The sequence below is a fragment of the Anser brachyrhynchus genome (genome assembly GCF_964034855.1).
Source record: "Anser brachyrhynchus genome assembly, chromosome: 13".
Classification (NCBI taxonomy): Eukaryota; Metazoa; Chordata; class Aves; order Anseriformes; family Anatidae; genus Anser; species Anser brachyrhynchus.
The window spans coordinates 18,227,619-18,250,269 of NC_137708.1; the positions used below are offsets into that span (position 1 = coordinate 18,227,619).

General features: G+C 41.0%; 1 protein-coding gene across 6 annotated transcripts in view; it reads left to right on the forward strand.

Moving 5' to 3' along the window:
- The window catches only part of DCX (doublecortin), a 98,934-nt gene that overhangs the window by 64,578 nt on the left and 11,705 nt on the right, over positions 1–22,651 (forward strand). For 2 of the 6 annotated variants that reach the window (XM_080554486.1, XM_080554487.1), the window contains exons 5-7: positions 7,661–7,763; positions 11,768–11,905; positions 22,279–22,376. In XM_080554486.1, the coding sequence (XP_080410612.1) occupies positions 7,661–7,763; positions 11,768–11,905; positions 22,279–22,376 (339 nt within the window). Of the gene's footprint in view, positions 1–7,660; positions 7,764–11,767; positions 11,906–15,610; positions 19,664–22,278; positions 22,377–22,651 lie in introns of those variants that run through there. The other 4 variants (XM_080554488.1, XM_080554489.1, XM_080554490.1 and 1 more) reach the window with 4 other exon arrangements.

The window sequence follows — 22,651 nt, forward strand, 5'->3', positions numbered from 1 at the left end:
TGGATTTCACATGGTTTGGAAGCACCACTCATTCACCAGATATATTAAAGTCAGCTTTAACATTCCTACAGGGTAGCTTGGCTACTGTCCTTCCCTCCCCTGCATCCTATCCTATCCTATCCTATCCTATCCTATCCTATCCTATCCTATCCTATCCTATCCTATCCTATCCTATCCTATCCTATCCTATCCTATCCTATCCTATCCTATCCTATCCTATCCTATCCTATCCTATCCTATCCTATCCTATCCTATCCTATCCTATCCTATCCTATCCTATCCTATCCTATCCTACCCTACCCTACCCTACCCTACCCTACCCTACCCTACCCTACCCTACCCTACCCTACCCTACCCTACCCTACCCTACCCTATCAAACTATTCCATCTCCAGTACTTAAACAAATATGCACCTTGTGCTGCAGCCCTTTTGAGAGCAACATTTCTTCTTGCATCAAGTCTTACAAGCTGCCATGTATGTACATGCATGAATATTTCTTCTTCCACTCGAATAAGTATCACAAAATCAGTCAAAAAATGCATGTTGGTTAGAAGCTGGTTTAGGTGTAATATAGCAAAATACTCCATGTGGACATAAAGTACTCATAATCAACTTACTCTACTATGCAGCCTAATTAAGGGGATCTGCATTTTTCATCAATAAAAAGATGTTAAGTTGGAGAAATGAAGGAAAGGGGTGTAAGAATTCCCTCATGCATCAAAGAAAACATTTGATCATGATGATTTGCCCAGAATTTTCTCTCCTGAAGGTGAAAAAGGAGGAAAAAAAAATCTATACAGAAGAGTTCATAGTTTGATTGAAACAAATACAGGTTTAAATGTGAGCCCTGGGTCTCCATGAATACAGAAGAAACCTGAGGTCTCTGACCAACGTTTAAAAAATGGAAATCTCACTGCAGCCCTTTATAGTGCAGACAAATTATGCACGCTGAAACCTAGATGATAGAGGTGATTTTTCCTTCCCCTCGTGATGTGCACTACATCGTGAAGGGCCAGCATGACCTTGGTCTCGACAGCTTTCCACATGGATGTTTGGCACAGGAGGGATGGAAGAGCAGATGACAAAGACCCCTTGCCTTACTGCTGGGCAGCTCAGAGAGGGTCCCCAGAGACTGTGTAATATTGCACACACATCCTTGGCATTGGCTGGGTATGCTGGTGTGCTCTCGATCCATTTGTGGATGCCAATATCCGTGCTTTTTCTGCTCATCTTTCTATTGCTTATCCATTTTAAGCAGGTTTTTTTTCCTAAAAGCAGATAAGTAATTTTCTTTCTGTGAATGCAAATGTGGAATCTATTGAGTGGGTGTGTGCATACTTTAAAGAAGTAATTGAATCCAAACATCCCTTCTTTTTAAATGCAGGAAACCAGAATCTAATAAAATGTAAATCAATTCGGTGTCTGCTTTGGGCTTTCAGTCTTCAGACTGTTACCAAAAAAACTGTATTAAGTGCTGTGCATTCCAATATTAACATCTTTCTTTTCCATTATATCTGCTCAACCCCTTAAGTCATCAGAAATCTTATTCTTTCTGGCCGTGTGGTGAAGAGCTTGTCGGAGAAAAGAAAGCAGTTCATTTAAAGTCTACTCACTGTGTCCATTAGTTCCTGATATTCACTCTGAAACAAGACCTTGCTGAGCCTTCTTGTGGACAAGTCTGGATGTGTTTGGTTTCTGCACCACGCTTTATTGATTGCAAGCACACCGCTGATTAATTGTAAAACACGGCTGCCTTTGTGACTTAGGACTTCGTTTTTTTGGACCTGAAATAAACATACCACCGCCAATTTGACTTGGAGTACAGGTCTCGGAGTATAAATAAGTCCATCAGATCTCCAGTTTGGGTTAAAACAGAGTTTAGACAGAATTTAGATATGTTCTCAGCTCAGTTAACTCTCAGTGCCAGTTTAGCTGCTAGTCCAACATCCTCAGCTCCATCTAGCACTTGAGTGTTGAAAGAGAAAGGCCATTAGCAAGCATCTAAAATACATTGCATTCAGCTAACAGGTGGTCAGGTGTGTTCAATTTTATAGCATTTACCATAGCACCTCAGAAAAGAAAAGTATGTCTTCACTCCATTCTGCTCTTGATAGACTTTGAGTGCATGGCATGCAGATTGTCTTCTGTGGTCTTTCTGGTATTAAAGGTAACTCTTTCTGAAGGCAATTTTTACCCCATTCTGAACTCTGGAGGCTTCTAAGCTGAAAAAATCATGATGATTCGAAGAAAGCAAATAGACATCTCTTCTCTTTGAGCATAACTATTAGATCTAGAGAAAATTAAGGAACAGTTTTAGCTTGCCTATGTACTGGTGTCACTTTCTGTTTTGCTATCTAAATCCTTAAACAGAAGGGTTATTACAGAGAGAAGAGTTAACCGAGCTTTTATGACCAAGGGAGAGGATCAGAGGTAGAAGTCTTGCCCTGGCCCTCACTTACCCTAAGACTTATGCAGAATCAAGTAGTTAAAGATAAAAATCCTTGAGACAGAAGATGTTCAGCTCCCAGGTCAGACCTGTGGTGGTGTTATTCCAAATCTCCTTTCCAGATCTCTGCTGGCCATTTAAGCAGAGGTCTTTGCTCTTTATGTGACGTAAGGAAGAGATGGAAAATCTGGGAGCAGGATTATGGACATAAATCACTGTTGTGAATAATCACTGGCTACAGTGTCTGACCATTTATCATCCAGCCTCACCTGGCTCTGTCGGCTAAAAATAGGAACCTCTGATAATATAAAGACATTTCTCAGAAAGGTGAAAAAGACAGTTAAGTTAACCCTCCTGGTGATGTACTCCTCTTCAGACACATGCCCTGTGTTATTCTTGGCAAATGCCAATGGCCAATCCAGGCTACCAGAAGCCTGCTGCTAAAGAGCCAGCCACAGAAGCAGCAGAGCTCAATCCAGCAGTGAAAGCAACCAAAATGTGGCTGGAGCCTGTTACTGCTGTGACAATCTTCATACTGGTGGTAGGAGTGACAGTGTGGGCAACCCATTAGCCATGCAGACACAGCAAACTCGGTCATTCTGCAGATTAAGAATGGGAACAAAAGGTCCTTGTTAATCATAACACCCTTTTAAAGCACAAGGGGTTTTGCACTGGTAGATGACTCAGACTAAGGTTTTAAGTCTTCAGGCTATTGTTTCCTAATTGTTTTTAGTTATTTCATTTGTTTCTGAATTATAATTTTGAAATACTTCTGCTGCCTCCTGGAGGATGGTAGAAATAGCTGGTTATTCACAGCTGTGCACATATACTCTGCATATTTACTGTTCCTTTTCCAGGTGAACTCTGAATACCTACAGCATCAAAGACATTGAAGCAAACCGTGAGCTCACATCCAGGGAGATGTTTGAGGCAAGCTCCATTTTGTCAAAATCCTGAGAAATAGTTAGTTCTACAGCTACTGTGGTAAAAGGAACTAGAAGGCTCAGCATCCCTCATAAGGCCGTATCTCCGTATCTTTCCTTTCTGCAATTAAAATTGCTGCAGCAGACAGTAATGGAGTGTCACTGCAGAAATTCCCTCCTGGAAATCCTAGCTACATTGTCTGCTCAGGGAAGGTTTTACTAATAAACGCAGAGAAGGATTTCATTTAACGAGGAAAGAAACTACACTTGGTGAAAACGTAAGGAATTGCAAGTAGTCTTGTGCTCCCTTAAATCTATTAATCTCTGCCAAATTCTATTTCTTCCCTTATATATACTATAAAGTTTAAAAAAAACCAAAACTTGACACAAAGAAAAAATTTACCATCAAATGTATTAGAAAGAATTACTTTCTAAGAAATAAATTTGTGCCTCATCTACTGGAGTGTGAAGATTTAGCTTTCTTTATTGGCATCGCTTAAGCTGCAGGAAATGGAGAGAAAACATTTCATGCAATATGATCCGTTTTATGTCAATATTATCTTTTTAATCCTGAATTTCAAACTAAAATTCCTCCTTTAAACAAAGACATGGACATTTATCTTGGAAACCAATGCTTTCTATTCTATCTACTGTAATTATATACACAAGTTTAATTCTCCATTGTAAATAATAATAATAAAGTTTATAGATTTTTTAAAAATGCAAAACCAAAACCAAAATCCTACTAATTTCATGGTTTCCAGTGTCGTTGCTAATTGTGCACGATAACAGCCACCAACAAAATCCCCATTTCCAGGTAGCAGCACAGGTCTTTGCACTAGCAGGCTGCTACCTGCTTCTGTCCTGTTTTGATGAATTCACAGCTAAGAGCAAGATAAAGCATATAAAAACAATGATTTTCAGGTTGTCCACTGGGGTAAATTTTTCCAGGGTTTTCATGGTGTTCCAGGCTAATTATTGGATATAATTAGAACAGTTGATTAGGGTAAGCTAAAGCAGAACATGTGCTTTTAAAATGGTCCTGACAGCCTGGGGAGAGACTTGTAGTATTCATTTTTATACTTTTTTTTTTTCCTGATAAAACATGAGAAAAAAGACTTTTGAAGAATAGAAATCAGAAGATTTTTAAGGTTATTCTGGAGTCACTAAAAATCCCTGAGCCGGGTAATGCAAGGCAGAGATTCAGCACAAGAAGTGGTCCGTGCTGGCTAATGAAGTTTCCAACTGGTTGTCCCAGCAGAGCAGCTCGCAGTCCCTTTTCCCAGCTTCATGTCCCTCAGGGATGTGTATCGAGGGCTTTCTCCCAATGTTTTTTCTTTTTCTATGCACGCTGAGGCAAGCTGGCTCTGTTGCAGTAAGATCCAGCACTTAAGTGGCATATTTTCATGAAGAAAGTTTATTCTAGCAACTTTGTGTAGACAGTGATGTGTATGGAGCATGCTGCAGGGACATACAGTAATGATCAGGGATTTAAGTTTGCTAATCAAAAGGTAAATAGGAAATACCACACACGGTGAACAGAAGCAATGTGGCTATCTTATAACCGCATGAAGTGACGTTATTTTCTGAATTTTGCAGTGTTTCCCATTGTTTGATGAGAAAAGGGTTAGTTTTTGACTGTCTTTTCTACCATATTATGGTGAGTTCTTAATAGTGAAAATTACGTCAGAAAACGAAAGGGAACAAATGAAACAAATACAGAAGTTACTGTTTCCTGAATATTAGGAGCACAACAAATAAGTTATCTAATTTATTTACTAGCCTCCAGTACTCAACCAGCCAGCTGCTCATAAATATAACATGGACATAATAACCTCCTGTCTGAAAGGACAAGAATGAAGCAAAGTGAAGTCTGCTTGACACGTAATCGGGTCTCTGTCTTTGTGCATGCTGGTAGCTTTCCATCGCATTTGGACCCTTGATCTGAAGGTTTCCTTGGTGGCCGGATTTCCTTTTTGCTTGTGGTGGTCATGGGGAGCTCAAGGACAAAACACACACTTTGGTTTGTGACCTGGAGTCGGTGAAAGCGCCTCTGGATTCTTTCTGATTTTGTCTAAAAGGCTGTGAACTTGCTGAACCTTTCTGTTGTGATCTAGCTTTGCGTGAAGTTTAAGTGCACAGCGGTTTCCATACTGAAGGGTGAGCCAAGCAACCCACGAGTCTTTTCCATGGCAGAGGTATAGCACTTAGCAGGCAGATGGGAACTCGTGTATTGAGCCAAACCCAATTATTTGCAAATGAATCAGTGCCATACACCCTCGGGGAAGACTGTAATAACAAATGCTGGTTTGAAATGTCATCTTTTCTGTGGGAAAATTCTCAATAGGTAATATGTTAACTATTTTCAGCCTAATTTTAAGCAAATAGAAATTGGTATTCACCAAAGTCTGTAAAGAAAATTCTATCTTTAATCAATGCCATGGCAGATTTCATCTCGCTCCATTCTGAAAGTCACACCGATGAGAAAAGGAGGTTTTTCCCTAACGTTTGGCATTGTAAACAGAGCTGGCACTCTTAGGCAGTGCTTTAATTATACATTATATTAATCAGTGTGAAATACTGAGCCTTTTAGGATAGCCAAAAGTCTTCTTTATATTTTATTTATTAGAGCTTGAAATTAACTTTTCACAGTCCGGCTCAAACAGATCAGTAGATATGAAAATCCGCCCTGTCTGCAGTATGTTTCTCCAGTGCTCACTCCAGTCCCTTGCAATGCATCTTATCCTCTGTAAAGGCCCCAGTGGGCAGACATCCCAAAGCACTGGGCTTCATCTGTCAGGCTGATATCTCCGTTATAAATGTTGGTGCCAATCTTGAAGACACTTGGAATAGCCTTGTGAAAAAGCTTAACTATGTGTTTTTAAACTTCACCCCTTGGCAGTAGGTGTGTGCCCATGTTGTTGGGCTCACCAAGGTGTGCAGATGTGCTGTTGGTGGGCTGCACCAGGCTGGCCGATGCTGGAGATGCCCCAGGTTGGTGTGCTTGTGGATGAGCATTTTTTCAACCTCTTGACACAGTACTTAATGAGGACCTCAGGCTGAAGCTCTAGCTTGTCAACTGGGTAGAGGTACTTAGGTGTCTCTCCAGCCTGCAGAGGCAGTTTAAGGGCTGAACACACTCGCCTCTTGAACATTAAGGTTTTGTGGTTGGACTTTCCAACATTTTCTCAGTAGTGTTTTTCCCCTCTTGAAAATAAGTGTTACTTTGCACTTCATGAGTTTTCAAAGCAGTCTGTGAAGATGGAAGAGCACCTGTCAGCTTGCCAGGAGCCTGATTAAATTTCTGCAAGATGCCGATGACAAGTCTGGGTGTTAAAGGTTCTCTCCAAAGAGCAATGTTTTTGTACTAGCCCTTGCACGGAGATGACTTGAATTAACTTTCAGTACTGGAGATTACACAATTGCATTAACATCAGTTAATGTGTCATTACCACTGGCTCCAGTAGAATTACCATTAGCATAGTTATCTTGCTGCTGTTGTGTAATTGCATCCATTATTTCACTGGCAATTGTGCAAATTACCATGACTGTAACCGTTTAAATATCTGAATTGCTCATTCACAGAGCAGCACCTAGAAAAATGGATGTTGAACGGCCACCAGCAGTACTGTCCTGGCTGATTCAAACAGGGCACAGCTGTGCTCCCAGCTTTTCAGGCCAACCCGCACACAAGTGGTAGAGGGATGTGGGAGAGGAGGGGAAGACAGGTGTTATTAAGGTCTCCTGACTAGCTCCGTAACTACCTGCAGGTTCAAACTACCTGCTTGAAGCACTAATGGTGTTGAAGTGGAGACATCTTCTGTAGTGTGCCCAACCACTCTTTCTCTTCTTGGCAGTCCTTGAGTTTTGGGTTCTGTTGGTATTAAGAGACTCATCAGCATAGGCAGTGGTGTCACAGCCTTGCCTACCAACCCTGCGAGGGATCACCCCTGCTTCTTATTGTAGAAGTAGCTCAGGAATGCCTGTACCATTCATTAGGATGATTAACGTAGCCTGTCAGCTCCCGAAAGGATTGGAAATGCCATACTTCATTGGATTTTGCAGGGTATTTGGGATTCTTTTCCTTCTTCTTCTACTTTTTTTTTTTTTTTTAATTACACTGTTCTGCTTGACTTGCCCAGAGAAGCTGTGCTGTGCACCAAGCAGGAGCGCATTAGCATGGGATGGGGAAACAGTGGAAAGGCAGCACCCTCCTGTTTAAATTAAAGCTGAGCCACATCAGAATGTTGCCAATTAAAAATAAAATGAATGACTTTGCTCTCTCTGTAGGTGACCTGTCTCCACGATTTCTTTGGGGATGATGATGTGTTTATCGCCTGTGGTCCAGAAAAATTCCGCTATGCACAGGATGACTTTTCTCTGGATGAAAGCGGTAACATTAAACACACACTACTCTCCAGTCTGTTTTTATTTGATTGCCATTCAGTTGCTTGTAACAGATAATAATGCTGCATGCTTTTGTTCTGTTCTTTAAGGCCGAGTACATGGTATTCAACATCCTTTTGTGATACTAGTACAGTCGGTGGATATTTTAATTAGGCAAACACTGACTGAGATAGTCCATGTCAAAGTAGGTGGACTGCTACACCGTGCCATTACTTTGATATTTATTGCAAAATCTGGTCTTGTATATCCTTTAAACTTTATCCAGTTGCAATCAGATGAAAATATTTTTCTTGAGAACTAAACAGTAGAAGAATAGTCTCTACTTTTCTATTTGAAACACATACACACTGTTTGTCAATCCTGTCCTTGTGAATATTAAAAATGAGAACAAGCACAGTTAAAAAGAAAAATCACTCCCTTTACTTCTTTCTTCTGCTGATTCAAAAAGCAGAGCAGTAATTCCCTTGTTAGATGGGACTGGGACGGCACCATTATTTGTCCCTGTCATGATTGTAACCACAAATCTGTAATAATGTGAGTCTCTGTGATCAATTAAACCATTAAATTTTTGATGTCACAGAATATACAGAGCTTGCTTCTAGGAGTTTCCACTTACTCTACCTGGCAACTGTATACACCAACAGCACAGGCTGTCTGCTGGTGCCAGTGAGTGCAGCAAGTCAATGAATGCAGCTTTGACTATTTACACTAGAAGAAAATGTGGTCTCCAAACATTCAGACTTATTTCTGAAAGCTTGTAGGTATCCTGTGTAGGGAACAGGAGTTACATGCTATCTTGTATGCTACAAACTGGCTCAGCATCGAAGACCAAAGAGAACTCTTGCTGTATACCAGGAGGTAAAGCAGCCTCTAATCTTCAAACATCACATTTTTATGACTTCTCAGCAAGACTGATTTTATTTAACACTGGTACTTCTCACCTGTGTACTCCAGATGAACCCATTTGGTGGTCTTGGGTATTTCAGTGTTTCCAAGGTTCAGCTGAAACTTTGCAGACAGAGAACTGTGTCAGGCTGGAGGAGTGATCTGTAACGTGAGCTTCATATTTTATTTTAACGCTCTGCACTTGAGTCAGCTCCATGGGGAGTCCCACACTGTAAAACAGATTGCATGCAATCCTAGCAGAACAACTTGATGGGAAGCCCAGCTCTCTGCCTACACTCCTGGTTTCTGCTAATTTTTCCAGCTTGGATTTCTCTAATAAAAATAAGCCAAGCTTGCTGTTGGGCTGGCGCTGAACAACTGCAGCTCTCCGTTTTATTTTCAGGGGGCTGGGGGTGCCCTGCACCTCTCAAGAAACAGATGAGAAGCCATTAGCCAGCAGTGTTTTCCCATTATCCGCTCATCATCCTTCCTTGTTATGAGTCAGATGCTGCAAGGAGAAGCTGAGGTCTTGCAGATGAATGTCACTTATTAAAATTTCCTCTGTCACGGGTACTTTTTCTTGCCTGTTTGGATGACATGCACTTGGATTGCTGGCTATTATGTTCACTCTGGCAGGACATCAGGAAACAAAACGAGAAATACCGTAAGAACAGATTATGTCATCTTTTTCCTCCTGACTGCCCACCACAGCTTCTGCCCTATAATCCCTTTTGCTGAGCACCTTCCAGATGTTGTTGCTCTGTCTCATTCATACCCACTGGTTTCAGTATCAGCACACTGAAATCTCACCCCCGTGATGTTAAGAGGCCTGTTTATACTGATGTCAGCACAATCAGATCCCCACATTTACTACCTTGTTTCAAGATGTACAAATGCTAAGTAATTGCCTTTGGTGTACTGGCACTTGCCAACGGCTGAGCTGGAGAAATCCGTCCGTCAGCATTTCTGTGCTGGAAAATGCAAAGCTGAATTTCTTTGCAAGGAATTACTTCTTTGGAGAGAAAATAAATTTGGATTATCTCTTGAAAGGAGGCAACATAAAGTATTTTCCCTTTTTAGGTTTATATTTACGGAGTAACTCAGGTGACTAAAAACTGATGTTTCACACCCTTTTAAACTCCCTTGATTTCTGAGAACCTGTATCTGACTTACAGATATGACGCAGGGGCACCAGGAGACTCACTCTACCCCAGTGAGGCACCTCATATAGCGTTTGGTGTCTTGGTGTGGGCAAACAAATTGCTCTCTGAGATCCAAACGTTGCATTGTTTTTGTTACGCAGCTCTGTGTAAGAGCCGTAACAAATATTACTTCTCCAGTGCCCAAAGATGATTTTTTCCCATGTTTTGGCCTGGCTGACTAATACCAGGAACAGTAATTTGCACACTCTCCTGAGTGGCTATCTCACAGTGCCTCATCAAACATGATTATTTAGTACCAAGGAGAAATAGTCAACTTCTCCCACCATCATTACTCCTATACATGCTTAAAAAATTGGAGTATATCTGTTCTGAGGCCCTACAAGCCTTTCTGTGGCATCATCTTTAAGAAGTCAGGTACTTTAGGGAAAGAAAAAAACAACACACACACACACAACTATTTCTAACCTAACTTACAGTTTGCAAAATCTATTTAGTAGGAGAGAGAATAAACTTACTGTAGGTTTAATTATCACCATGCAATATCTCTGGAGCACAGGGAATCATCTCCTCACATTCTTGTACTGCATGACCCAACAGCAAACTCTCCCACAAACCATCTGGAAGAAAAAGAGGCTGGCTTTTGACTGTCTGAAAATGAGGAAGGCCTGGGGAAAAAATTAGGGCAATTACATTTTCATAGACATTCTGATATATAAATAAATAGCACATATGTTTAGGTCAGACAACTTGTTTTTGGTTGACCAATTACTGATCCACCTTGTACTGCATTTGTTCATTCCCATTAGGGAATGCAGTCCAGGGGATTCAGCAGCCCATGCATGCTGAGCTGAACTTCCCAATGAAAACCTGAATGTATGTGGAACATCTAATTCACACCTATAAAAAAAACACACTGTTCTTCACAGACTGGTGAGGACAAACTGTTGTAGGAGATTAGGTGAGACCAGTTAGCGTTTGATAAAAAAGGGAATTCCCTTTTTATTACCACCATCCTAACTGAGTAAAGTTAGCTTCAAGGATGGCAAAGTTCTTTTTCTGTGTACTCTGTATGTAAATAAATCTTGGTTTTGAAGATCTGACATGCCTGAATTCCTGGGACGCACGTGAGTTTGTCAGCATTTAGTTCCCTTCTGCAGGACACTGTCGATTGTGTTTACATTTCCCCCTCTTCCTAGCTTACTTATTTTTTTAAGAAAACACAGTCTCATCTGCTTTTATCTTTAAGCACATAAATCTAATAGATTTTTTTATGTAAACCTTTCAGAAAGGGATGACTGGCCAGGACAGAGGACATGTTCTGTAAAACCATTTTGTCATCTTTGCTTTCTGCATCTGCAAAGTTGCAGCTTGTTGAAACACAGAAAGAGGTTGGTTCAGGCTGGGTGAAAGCCTCCTGGGGCAGGTGTCCCAGGCACAACTTAGAGGTCTTTAAGTCATGCCATGAGCTATTTGCTGGCTTTCTACACCTGCGGAAATGGCACTCATCATTTCTACCACTAGGTCTTCACGGGAGGGTTATAGGAGATTAACTTTTTTTTGGCCTGATGCTTCCCTTACTAGGTGCTGACTGTTTTCACTGTGCTCATTTGTTGGTGGGCACCAAGGCAAGGGGAAGGGCAGAAAATCCTCGATAGCATACAGGTAGAACGATGGGCCCTGCCAGGGAGAACAGCCTGATCTAGATGTACAGTCTCAGCAACTCCTCTAGAGGAGCAAAGCTGTTCCTTTGCTCTCCCCCTAAAATGTCACCTTTCTGCCCTGAAGAAAATGTGGAAATGCCAGTTTTTCCCTTGATGTTGAGGTTTTCTACAGGTCTTTGGAGACAAAAAGCACTAAGGCACCCCTGGGTGTTTCACACCTAGTGTCCATAGACAGCGAGATTAGGTAGGGACATGACCACGGTTGCTGTTTGTTTCCTCAGAGTGCCGGGTGATGAAAGGGAGCCCGGCGACTGCCACGGGCAGTAAGTCATCTCCCACCCCTCAGAAGAGCTCAGCAAAGAGTCCAGCTCCTATGCGCCGCAGCAAGTCTCCAGCTGATTCAGGTAACCATCAAGATGGTGAGTGATTGTTTTCTGGTGTCTGAATATTAACTCTGCTCAAGAAGAAAACATGCAGTGTGTGTCTTTGGATACGCTGACCATTGGTGTTTGCATTTGAGACTTTGGCACAAGAAGCTGGTGCTAGCTTACAGGGTCACTAAATAAATATTGGAGAGGAATTCCCTGTCAGTTAAGTGTAATCATGGCTTTGGGATGACACCAGCCACAGTCTCACAGCCTCTTGCTCTAAAAATCTTTAAAAGCAAGCGTTTCCTATTTGCAGGTAGGAAATCAAGGCCCACAATGTTCCTGTATGTTTGCTTTAGGTACAGACTGATTTGGAATAACCTCTTGTGCAATGCAAATGGTAATTATTGTACAAGTCAGAAGTGTCCCCTTTTAAACACTATTTAAAGAAGACCAGTGACCTACCAGCTAGAGAACTGGTGGTGGGTTTATTGACGTGATAGAGACATTCATTCAGTAGAACAGAGAAGCAAAATGACAATCCTGATTTGCTGCAGCAGCTTTCACCATTTGAAATGCCTCCCTCCCTCTTCAGTAGCAACTGGACTGGCAGTGTAGCACACATGGAGAGCTGCAGAGACAATAAATTAGAGGCCTGGCTGAATATCACACCTCTTGTAATTGGTAGTTTTTACAGTCATACAATGGAGAGATTGGGTCTCCAGGTTTATCATCTGTCCTGCTACTTTTTCCAAAAGACAGCCAGACGTGGCCTTTCATTAAAATGGCCAAATCACCAATTAAGCATTTCAGAATTCCAGGAAAGCTTCACAGATTGAATTCAAGTGACCCACAGTATTAACACAGGTGATATAAAGCAGAAACTGCTTTTCACTTTCATGGTGTCACATTGTATTTTCTATGGGAACACCACTCAACAATTGACCATCAGTAGATATTGGATTACTAGATTTAAAATTCTCCTAACGGTATTCAAAAGGCTTTTCCCCATGAAGCAGTTAATTTGTTTAGGGTCTCTGGATGTTCTTTAGCTACTTAAAAAGACAATGTGAAATTGGTTGGCACATGCCAAGACTCTGGTTTAAATAATTACTTCTTTATAAGTTGATTCTGCATTCAGAGTTTTCCTTCAACATTCCAGTACACACTGTTCTTAAACTTGGGCTTGCTGTAATCTAAAAAGCTTATACAATACCAAATGCATGGTGGAGTTGCGTAGGTGTATTGAAAATGGGATTGAAAATCTGCTGTTGATTAAAAACAAAACCAAACAATCTCCTATTCAGTGATCTAGGAGTCAGGCCATGCATGAGTTCTGAGACATCATTTGAACTCCATAAGCATCAGGTGCTAATTGCCACCAGACTTTGTTGCATGAGCATGTAGTCTAATATGAAATGGCAACTATTGTGTTCTTGATTTTAACTGATTGAATGACTCACGAGAACAAAACGGTGAGTCATCTGATGAAGTCTGATGAACACAGTTAGTTGAGCCTTTCAGAGGGAGATTAAAATAACCAGATATGTCAAACAATAGCCAGCTCCTGGAGTTAAGGCTTGTAATGAAGGACAAATCAAGTTTCTTTAATCCATGTAGACAAAGGTCTTTCGTACTTTCCTGTGATGTCCATACAGGAGAAGTAGCAGCCTGGCCTGTTTAATGAGAATAGAAAATGACCAAACTCTTAGTGCTGGAAAGTTAATCAAAGATGGTTGTTTTCTCAATACAGAGAGAAAAAAAGAATATCACCATCTTGTCTCCTTGTCCCTTGAATTTCTAATAAAGAAAGTGTGTCTACACATTACCTGAGAGTCAATATTTACATAAACAATCAACAGGCTTGTCTGGATTTTGAAGTTATCACCTTGAGAAAGGCAGGGAATGCTGAATGAAGCCTGATTAATAAAAGATGATCTGACCCATTTTTTTTTCAGAATTCTCACCTATTTCTTCCGTGAAAACAGTTTTGTTTTAAAAGCCGTTTTGTTTCAAGTACGTTAAGTATTTTTTCAGTATGCTTGATCTCCTACCTAGTTGTACCTTTTGTCTTTGCTGCCTTTCACTCTGTTGTGGTTGTCATTTCAGATCTTGGAGTTTCTTTGATTCTATGTTATTAGATTCTATTCTTTTCAGTTCCTTTCCATGTAGTATTTTTTATCCTTTTTTCCACCTTTGAGAAATCTCTTGATTTTAATTCAGGTTCTGAGGTGAGTCTCCTAACTGCTTGTGTGAAAGAATTCTGAACCTTTCTTATTACAAACACACTACACTTACAGGATGTTACTTTCTTTCATTTCTCACTCTGTTTTCCCATGAAAACAGCTGGGAAAATGGTGCATAATTCATCAGCAGCAAAAAAGAGAATACAGTGAATTTACGTCTGGACAGTGGTCAGTAGCATTTGCCAGTGCACGTGCGGTGCCCACACAGGCAGCTAAGGCTTAGGGCAGATTGTGCATGCACAGCTGTGCCTCACTCCTTGGCAACAGCTCTTATGCCAGTAGATAGCGGACAAAAGTACTACATTGCTGTTACAGCGCAGGGGGAACAGAAAAAACTGCTTCAGCACAGCCTGGTAGTGTTGCTAATTTTGGGGATGTAACATTGACAGCATGACAACATTTCATACGTTTCCCCCACCACTCACTGTTTCTCACTCCACTTCTAATCTTTGTGTGTCAGCGTAAATAAAACACTTCTCCTTTAAAGCTGTGGAAATGCTTTGTGCCCAAATAGCAGCAGCTATCCTCCACACAGGCTGGGGTATTTGGGGACTTGTGTTTTATTCCAGTCTCCTCCACTGACTCACTCCATGGCTTTGGGTACATCATTTGAGCTGATCAAGCCTTCTTTACCAATGGATTGTCCAAGAGAGTAATACCAATGTGTATTCAAAGCTGTGTAACGTACACATGGAATCATGCAAAAAAAAAAAAGAGCTTTCAGACTCTTTATTTGGGGCTATTTCTGGAAAAAAGAAAAAGAAAAGAAAAAAGAGTGTATTCTGAAAAAAAAAATCAGTGTATTCTGAAAGCATTTGTAAAATAATATTGCTAAAACAAAAGCTACCAGCTCTCAGATTTCCAGAGACAAGAGACATCTCCATCAGCAGAGTGATGTCAATATATAATCCAGACTTCCAACAGAAGCAAGCCACACAGCACACAGTAGCCAGGACACTGTCAACCCTCCAGCTGGTCAAAGACTGCTTCACTGACCTGCACGCTAACATGTTCATTTCAGTCATTCAATCATGCTGCAGGATTATGCAGGTGAATTAATACAACTGTGTGGCCTTACGCTGTGAAAGCCATCGTCACAGACTGTGTAGATTCCCATGTAAGCTGATTTGTCAGCCTGGAAGTGTAGGGATCTGCCTTCTGTGCCAGTTGATCTACATTCATTGCTAGCCTTTGCTCCTTTTGGTTTTGGCTACGGATTTAGTGATCTACATCTCAATGAGAAATAGGACCTGGTATAACTAGCTTTCTGTGAGAGACACAGAGGGTACTGCTGGCTGGAGTTCAGTTTCCCCTGATGGCACTGAAAACTTTGTTCCTGACTGTGGTCTCTGGAGCCACCTGAGTCAGAATAACAGAAGAATACAGAAGGAAATATGTGTAAAAGTTTGTAAATCCAGCACTGAAAAGGAAGAAGTTTCTAAGCCATTTAATTGGTCTTATCACCAGCTAGATGTGAATTGTAACATTTTCTTTGGTTGTCTTGTTACAGCCATCCTGGTAATGAGCCACCCAAGTATGTAAGTGGTCAGATCCCATTCCAAGATAACAAGGATTAACATGGAGCAACAGAAGACACAAACAAAACATTTTGTTAAAAAACATCAGGACGAAAGCCTATGCACAGAAGTGCAGCTGCGCAGAGAATACCAGCTCCAGCTGCAGTGATTCGAATTCACCAGTCAAGTTGCTACCTTCTGCCAGAGGCAATTTGCCTCCTGCCTAGACATGTCATGGCCTTGATGTGAAAAGCTCAATTCCCCCTAGGCAGCCAGAGCCCTTCAGCTTCAACGATATTCGAAAAATGAAGTAGCTAATCCACAGAAACATGTTAAACACTGTTTTCTTGGCATGGTACTTTTATCTCTTCGTTTACCATACAGTCATTGAAATGAATGAATGAAGATGGGATGAATGAATGAAGAATGAAGAAGTGTCTTGCTACAACCAGATGGTAACAGACCACAATCCTTATTTTCCCAAGGGGAATCCTTTCTTCCTTATCTCGTTAACCCCCCAACCCATATATAAACCTTCTTAGCGATGCCAGTGTATTTCTGTTTTGATCCAGCTATTTCTTCAGGCACCACAATGATCGCTCCATTATGGTACAGACAGAACATGCTAAGAAACGTGTAGGCAAACTAGAAAAAATCCAGAAGAAAATCCCTAAGGTTCAAAAATGACTCTTGGAGGAAAAGTTGAGGGAAATGGACTGATTCAGGTCAGAAAAAAGGACGATTGGGTAGGCACAATTTAGTACTCTCTGAGTGCATTTGAAGTATTAAAAAGAGGATAAGGATCAATTTTCTTGTGTGCTCATAAGGGACAGGACAGGACATTGGTTTAATTTTTAATAAGGGGCATATAGATTATGCATTGGAATACTTTCCCATCATATGGATCTTAATCACTGGAACAGGTCTCCTAGGGTGTTTGTGAGTCCCTGTCAGACTTGGTGCTTTAAAAAAATAATTTAGACAGATCTCTATTGAAGGTGACCCAAATACACCTGCTTGCAATTCAGTGCACAGAATTAGAATTACAAAGCTTTTGTGGTCCTTTCCAGCCTCTATGTTTCTTTCCATGAAGTCAGCTTTGCTAAATGACATAGCGTAGGGCAATAAAAATCAGACTAAGCTATACCTGCAGAAAAACATCCAGTTCCTACTCCTGGCATGACAGAAAAAGACTGGTCATGAGGAGATATGGCTCTGTGTTCCTGCTTCTGTGTCCTGCCACAGCAACTCACAGATGGGTTTATGTGCTGGCGTAACTGAGAAAACCCAATGGTAATTCAAAGATATGGTGGATATGAGGCAGCCATCTGGTATTGTCTAGGGGGATGGACAAAGGTGTCATATAGGTTCCATGAAGTTCAAATGGGTAAGGTCAGCATGAAGTTTGGGAAAATTAGGACTAAGGATTTCTTTACCAGACTGCTCCAATAAAAAGTCAAATCAAATGAAAGACAGAGCTAAATCTCAGGTGAAGAACATGGGGTGAAAATGATGATATCATTTGCCCTTACTTCTTTGTTATAAAAATCTGAATGTATCTTAGAGTAGCTCACATAATAAACGAGTTTAATTGTATGTGCATATGCTGTGGTAGGAAAGTTTTAAATCCAGCATGATCTTAGTCCCTCAGTCCAGAGCCACAGGTACCTGAGCTGAAATTTGAAGATGTCTTTTCTCCAGTTTTGCCTTGATTTGGCTCAGGGACCCTATGAGCAGGGCTCTGAGGCACTGCTACAGGACTTTAATGTCTTACTCCTCTAATGGGAGGGTTTGGATAGAGGGACAAAAGCATATTCACAGAGCAGCAGCAATTAGCAAAACAGATACAGAATGTCAGTCTGTTGTGACGGCAGATCTAGCTCCCTGGGGTCATTATCTATGAACGTGTTAAAAAGGCAGCAGATGTCTTTTGGATTGCACAGAAGATAGAGCAGCTTGTTATAGCACTTGCACTTACTTATGTTCTGCTAGCTGACAATCCGCAGTACGCATCCAGTGGACAGATCACCCTCACAAAATGCAGTGAGAGAGGGGTACCAACAGTGCAGAGCTGAGTGCTTGGAAGCTGGGAGGTGCCTGAGTGAAGGATGCCTGTGCAATCTGAATTCTGCCACTCCTGAATAAATGCTACAATGGAGTCAACATGTTTTCTGCAGGCTCTTCTGATCTGGAGGGCAGGATGGCTCGTACTTGGTAAATGAGCTGCTATTTCTACATTTTCTTTATGCTCTCCTTGTTCTGGCTGCTGCCTTTCTTATTTTCTTGGTGTCTCTTCAAACCCTGACCTGGACTATCCAAATATTTCACGTTTTTTTTTTCTCTCCTGTGGTGTAGGAGCATGTCCTCCCCACACTAGGAAGTCATCCACAGAACTGTGGAAATCCTGATGGAGCAAGCAGTGTTAGCTTTATTTTCCTAAGCGGGAGAGATATAGGTATCTCCACAGATTTTTAGCACTTACTGTAATCTTTTGGCCCTGCTTTTTCCTGTTCTGTTCATCGATAGAAATGTGAACTCTAAAGACGGACCTCACTAACCTCATTTAGAGGTCTTAGTGCTTTGTCATTGCTGGAAATCCAGATCTAGAGCCTGAGTCAGCCAAGCAAACCTGAGCAGCACTCAAGGAACGATTGCATATGAGAAGTTTGGCTAAAATATCTGGGGAGAGGCAGGCAGAGAGTTCAGTTTACCTGGATCTCTCATAGCCACCTCAAACATGACGTGATGCTATATTCACCATACTCCCTCTCTTTTGCTGGACAAACCTTATTTATCTCCCAAGTACAAATTGTCTTGTGCACTGAAGGAGGCACAGATCCTTTGAAAAAAGGTAACACATGTTCATGCAATTAAAGGATGTGTCGTATGCACAGAGGAGCTTTAAAGCAAATTGAGGTTGCAAAGCAAATACAATGACATAAATAACATACAATATGCAAACAATAAACTGACAGAAAAAAAGCAAAAAAGAACGAAAGAACGAAAGAACGAAAGAAAGAAAGAAAGAAAAAGAATTCAAATGAAAGATGGTTATAAATAGTGGTTTCCCATAGCCAAGCTTATGTGGGATTCTCAGCTACCGTAAGTCATCAGCAGATTTCAGTGGAGCAACAGCGTTATACGCTACCTGGGATCTGCTCTTTGCCTCGTGTTGTTTCGTTGCATTTGAGTTCCAAAGAAGTGTATGCAAGTTTGATTATGAACACTATTCTTCATTAGCAGACAGAGAAAATTAAACTGGGCTTCTTAATTGTTGCTCCTGCTGCAAAACTCTGTGTGAGCGTCTGTAATGATACACATCTGTCTTGTTGGATTTCTGATTTGGATGTCACATCTGTTTTTCATTGGTGCTCATAAAATATTAATATCCTTACTGTAGCACTTAAAAGTCTCACTGTATTAGGGAATTTCTGTCCTTCCCTGCAGCAATTACATCCTTTTGCTGCATACTGACTGTTAGCCATTATCTCGGTCTTTCTGTTTGTGGAAGGAAAATTTGGGTTCTTTGTACAGTTAGGTGGCATTCTTCATCTTAGGAAGGATTATTTCCTGCCTCAGGATCAGTGATAACTGGAAATAAAGAAAGAGGCATTTTAGAAAATAGAGATGGATTCCAGCTAATAAAGATTATATTAGTACATTTTTTTTAATAAAAAAACTAAGGTCACTTGTTTTTTTCCTGAATTGCCTTCATTACATGGCAAATAGTGAACTCTATGTTTTTCCTCACCAATCTTAAGGGCAGCTCACTCCATAGAACTGCAGCAAAGTGAAAAGTGGCCTGTCGCAGAGCAGGGAGCAGTGTGTAACAGTTGCTGGATTTCCCTAACTAATTTTTCTTCCAATCAATAAAGAATGGCCTGAGTTGGAACAGGGAGGTAAAGAGGCACTTTATGCCCCAATTATCTATAAATCATTACTTTTACCATGTTTTAGTCAATATTTGTTTTCTTGTTAAGGTGCATTTATAATGGAAAAAAAAGCTTTCTATGATGAATAGCCTCTTCCCAATAGTGCCTTCTACATCAAAGCACATGTTTGTTTACACATACGTTCAAATTTAAGTGATACTACAAACCTTAACTGCCTCCCTCTTTCTCCCAAGAAGGTAACAGAAACGAGGCATTAAAGCAAGGGTTATGCTGCTACCCCAGAGAATAATGAGGTAGATTCTGAAGACCTAAAACCCAACCAAAAATTAATTCAAAAAACGAATTATAGATTTTAGTCTTTCATGAATATTTTTGCAACTAGAAAAACTTGAATGAAGCCAAAAGTTATAGCAGGAAGTCTATGGCTGTACTGAAAAATAAAAAAAGTTCCAATATGGAATTGCTCATCAGTGGATAAGGAAGAAGGAACATAACTGCTCACATGACATGTAAGAAATATCTGTTTGATCCTGGCTCCAGTGATTTATTTTTATTTAAATACTGAATGGTTTGTACAAGGTGGAGCCCTTCTTAGGAAGGGCTGAGCAGGCTGCGCCCCTTCAGCCAGGTGTGAAGCCTGGGGCTGAGCCCTGGAGTGGGACATCCTGCCGTCCAGAGGCCAAGCCAGGCTCTGCCATTGAGCATTAGAGGTGTTTAATTGAGCTTATGCTTAACTGTCCCCATACAGCAGCCCCGCCAGGTAATGCACTCGAGGTTAATCATACCCCTGCATGGTTGGGACCAGACTCTGCAACAAAGCACTGATGTAAAGGCCAGACACATTTTAGCCCCACTGGCTGCAGTGTGTGTGTAGACCTGAGGAAGGGAATGTGTTCACGTGTTTACATGAGAATTAAATTCAGCATGGCCCAGCACCACCAGGGGCAGGACTGTAGCACTGAGAGGCAGCTCACTGGTCTCACAGCCCAGGCAGGCTTCCCCAGCCTAGCACAGATGCAGAGCAGAGCTTCCAAATTCTCACATCCACTTTCCATGGCAGTGGAGATGAAAAAAAGCTGCAAGGTGGGTTCAGGTACATATCTTGCTGCTCTGCTTTTCATAGTTACACCTTTATCAGTTACTCCTGATTTTGCTCTTAAAAATACAGTTGCATACATTGTTGTTACTGTATGATACTTATGCATTCTTTAGGTCTCCTCCAGACACTCAAATACTTGCTTAATTGCAAGTATCTAATTTGCATATTCAGCTATTACAATTGAAAGTGTAAGTGCCATACGCTGAAGTCCTCTATCTTCCTGTGCATGTGCCTTTGTAGCTAGAGTAATGATGCACAGAGGTAGCAGGCACTTAGAGAGCAGGACAGTAATCCTGGGTCGTGATAAGCTTGTCTTTCTTTGTGAAACATCAACACAAGTAAAAATACTTTCTTTAAAGGGGTAGGAACGTGTATAGTTAACTGGAGGGTAGGCAACATTACTGCCATTTAAGGAAATGACAATCAAAATATTTGGGGTTTAGTTTTGTGGCTTGTGCTGAATATATTAACATCTGGAGTAGGTTTTGGAAATGTCACTTTCTGTACATTTGACTGGGATGTGTAGTTTAATGCTGATAAGGCCTCCAGCTTGCTGCTGATTGGATTGCAGAAAGAAAAGACTGGGGAAGGTAATATACTTCGATGTAGACAGCATGAGTTGTAATTTCCTTCCCCCAAGAAATGCTGCTTGTGCTGATGGAGCTGTATGTTTATAACCCCTGGTAACAGGAGCAGGGTGAGGCTCTGTGTCCCTGGAGTTGGTACACAGCATATGAATGACCAAGTTCGCTTGGAGTAAGTATGTCTTTATGAAATACGTAGGGTGACACTTGGAAATTATCGAAGACATTAGCTTTCTTCAAAGGACATCAATGGTAGGAAGAAAATAATTTATCCTGATTCCATTTTGTTTGCCTTCATTTTTGTGCACAATATGCTATTTCCTTAGGTTCCTTTTTAGTCCGATAAATACATAATGACTCTTGACAGAGACCTGGGCTCCTTCATTTTGAGTACAAGCTGGGTCTGTGAAAGCCTCACAGAAGCACCCTTCCTAAAGCTCTTTAGTTTAAATGGACCTGGTTTTTAATGACAAGAAACACGGAGAGTAACTATGTTTTCTTCAAAACAAAGTGAATAAACAGAGCAACCAGAAAGGCCAGATTCTGATCTCTGAGAGGACAAGAGGGACATACCACCCCATGCTTATCCCAGGGCTTTGGAAGGTTTCTTTGGGTCATTTAGTCCCAGCCACAGCTAACGACATCCAGGACATTCCAGGCAGCTGTTTATCTAATTTGCAATATGTATATTTGATTCTTAACGTTTCTTGTGTTGGATCCAGGATATCTGCAGCCTCTGGTCTCCACTCATGCCTTTAAGTACCATGTGGTTTCAATTGTGTTAAACTATTGGAGAGCACAGAATTGATGTATGTCTTGGATCAATTTGGTGAATATTTGTATTGTAAAATATTGCTCCTTTGTATTTCACTGTCTTTTACAACTGAGTATCCTGAATAGTTGAAAGCCTTAGGTCAGTTGAATACCCGTGCTGTTCATATATGTATTTTTTTTTCTTCTGCCTAACACAAATAAACAATAGCATTTCTGTATTGACTGTTTGGATATCTTCCAGCTCCCCAAAGGACAGAAATGATCTTTCTTTTGCTTGTGAGATTACTAGCTTCTGTCTTATTTTCTGACAGCAAATGGGACCTCAAGCAGTCAGCTGTCTACACCCAAATCCAAGCAGTCCCCAATCTCCACACCTACCAGCCCAGGGAGCCTCCGTAAGCACAAGGTATTACGTTTCTTATACCTTACTAAATCAGTTTCTTCCTTGGTCTACTCAGATGTGAAAGGCATTTAAGTAAAGTCCATATTCTCTTGAAGCACAACTCCTTAAGTTGAAATAGTGGAGAATTTGGCCCATTACCTAAAAGGATTGTTACTTTGTTCTATAGCAAGAAGATGAACAATAAGTCATTGACCTATTCCTTCCATTGGAGTTATTAATGTGTGCTGGAGATCATCCATATGGATCAGAAAAGATAACCCTGAGCTTGTATCAGCATTTAG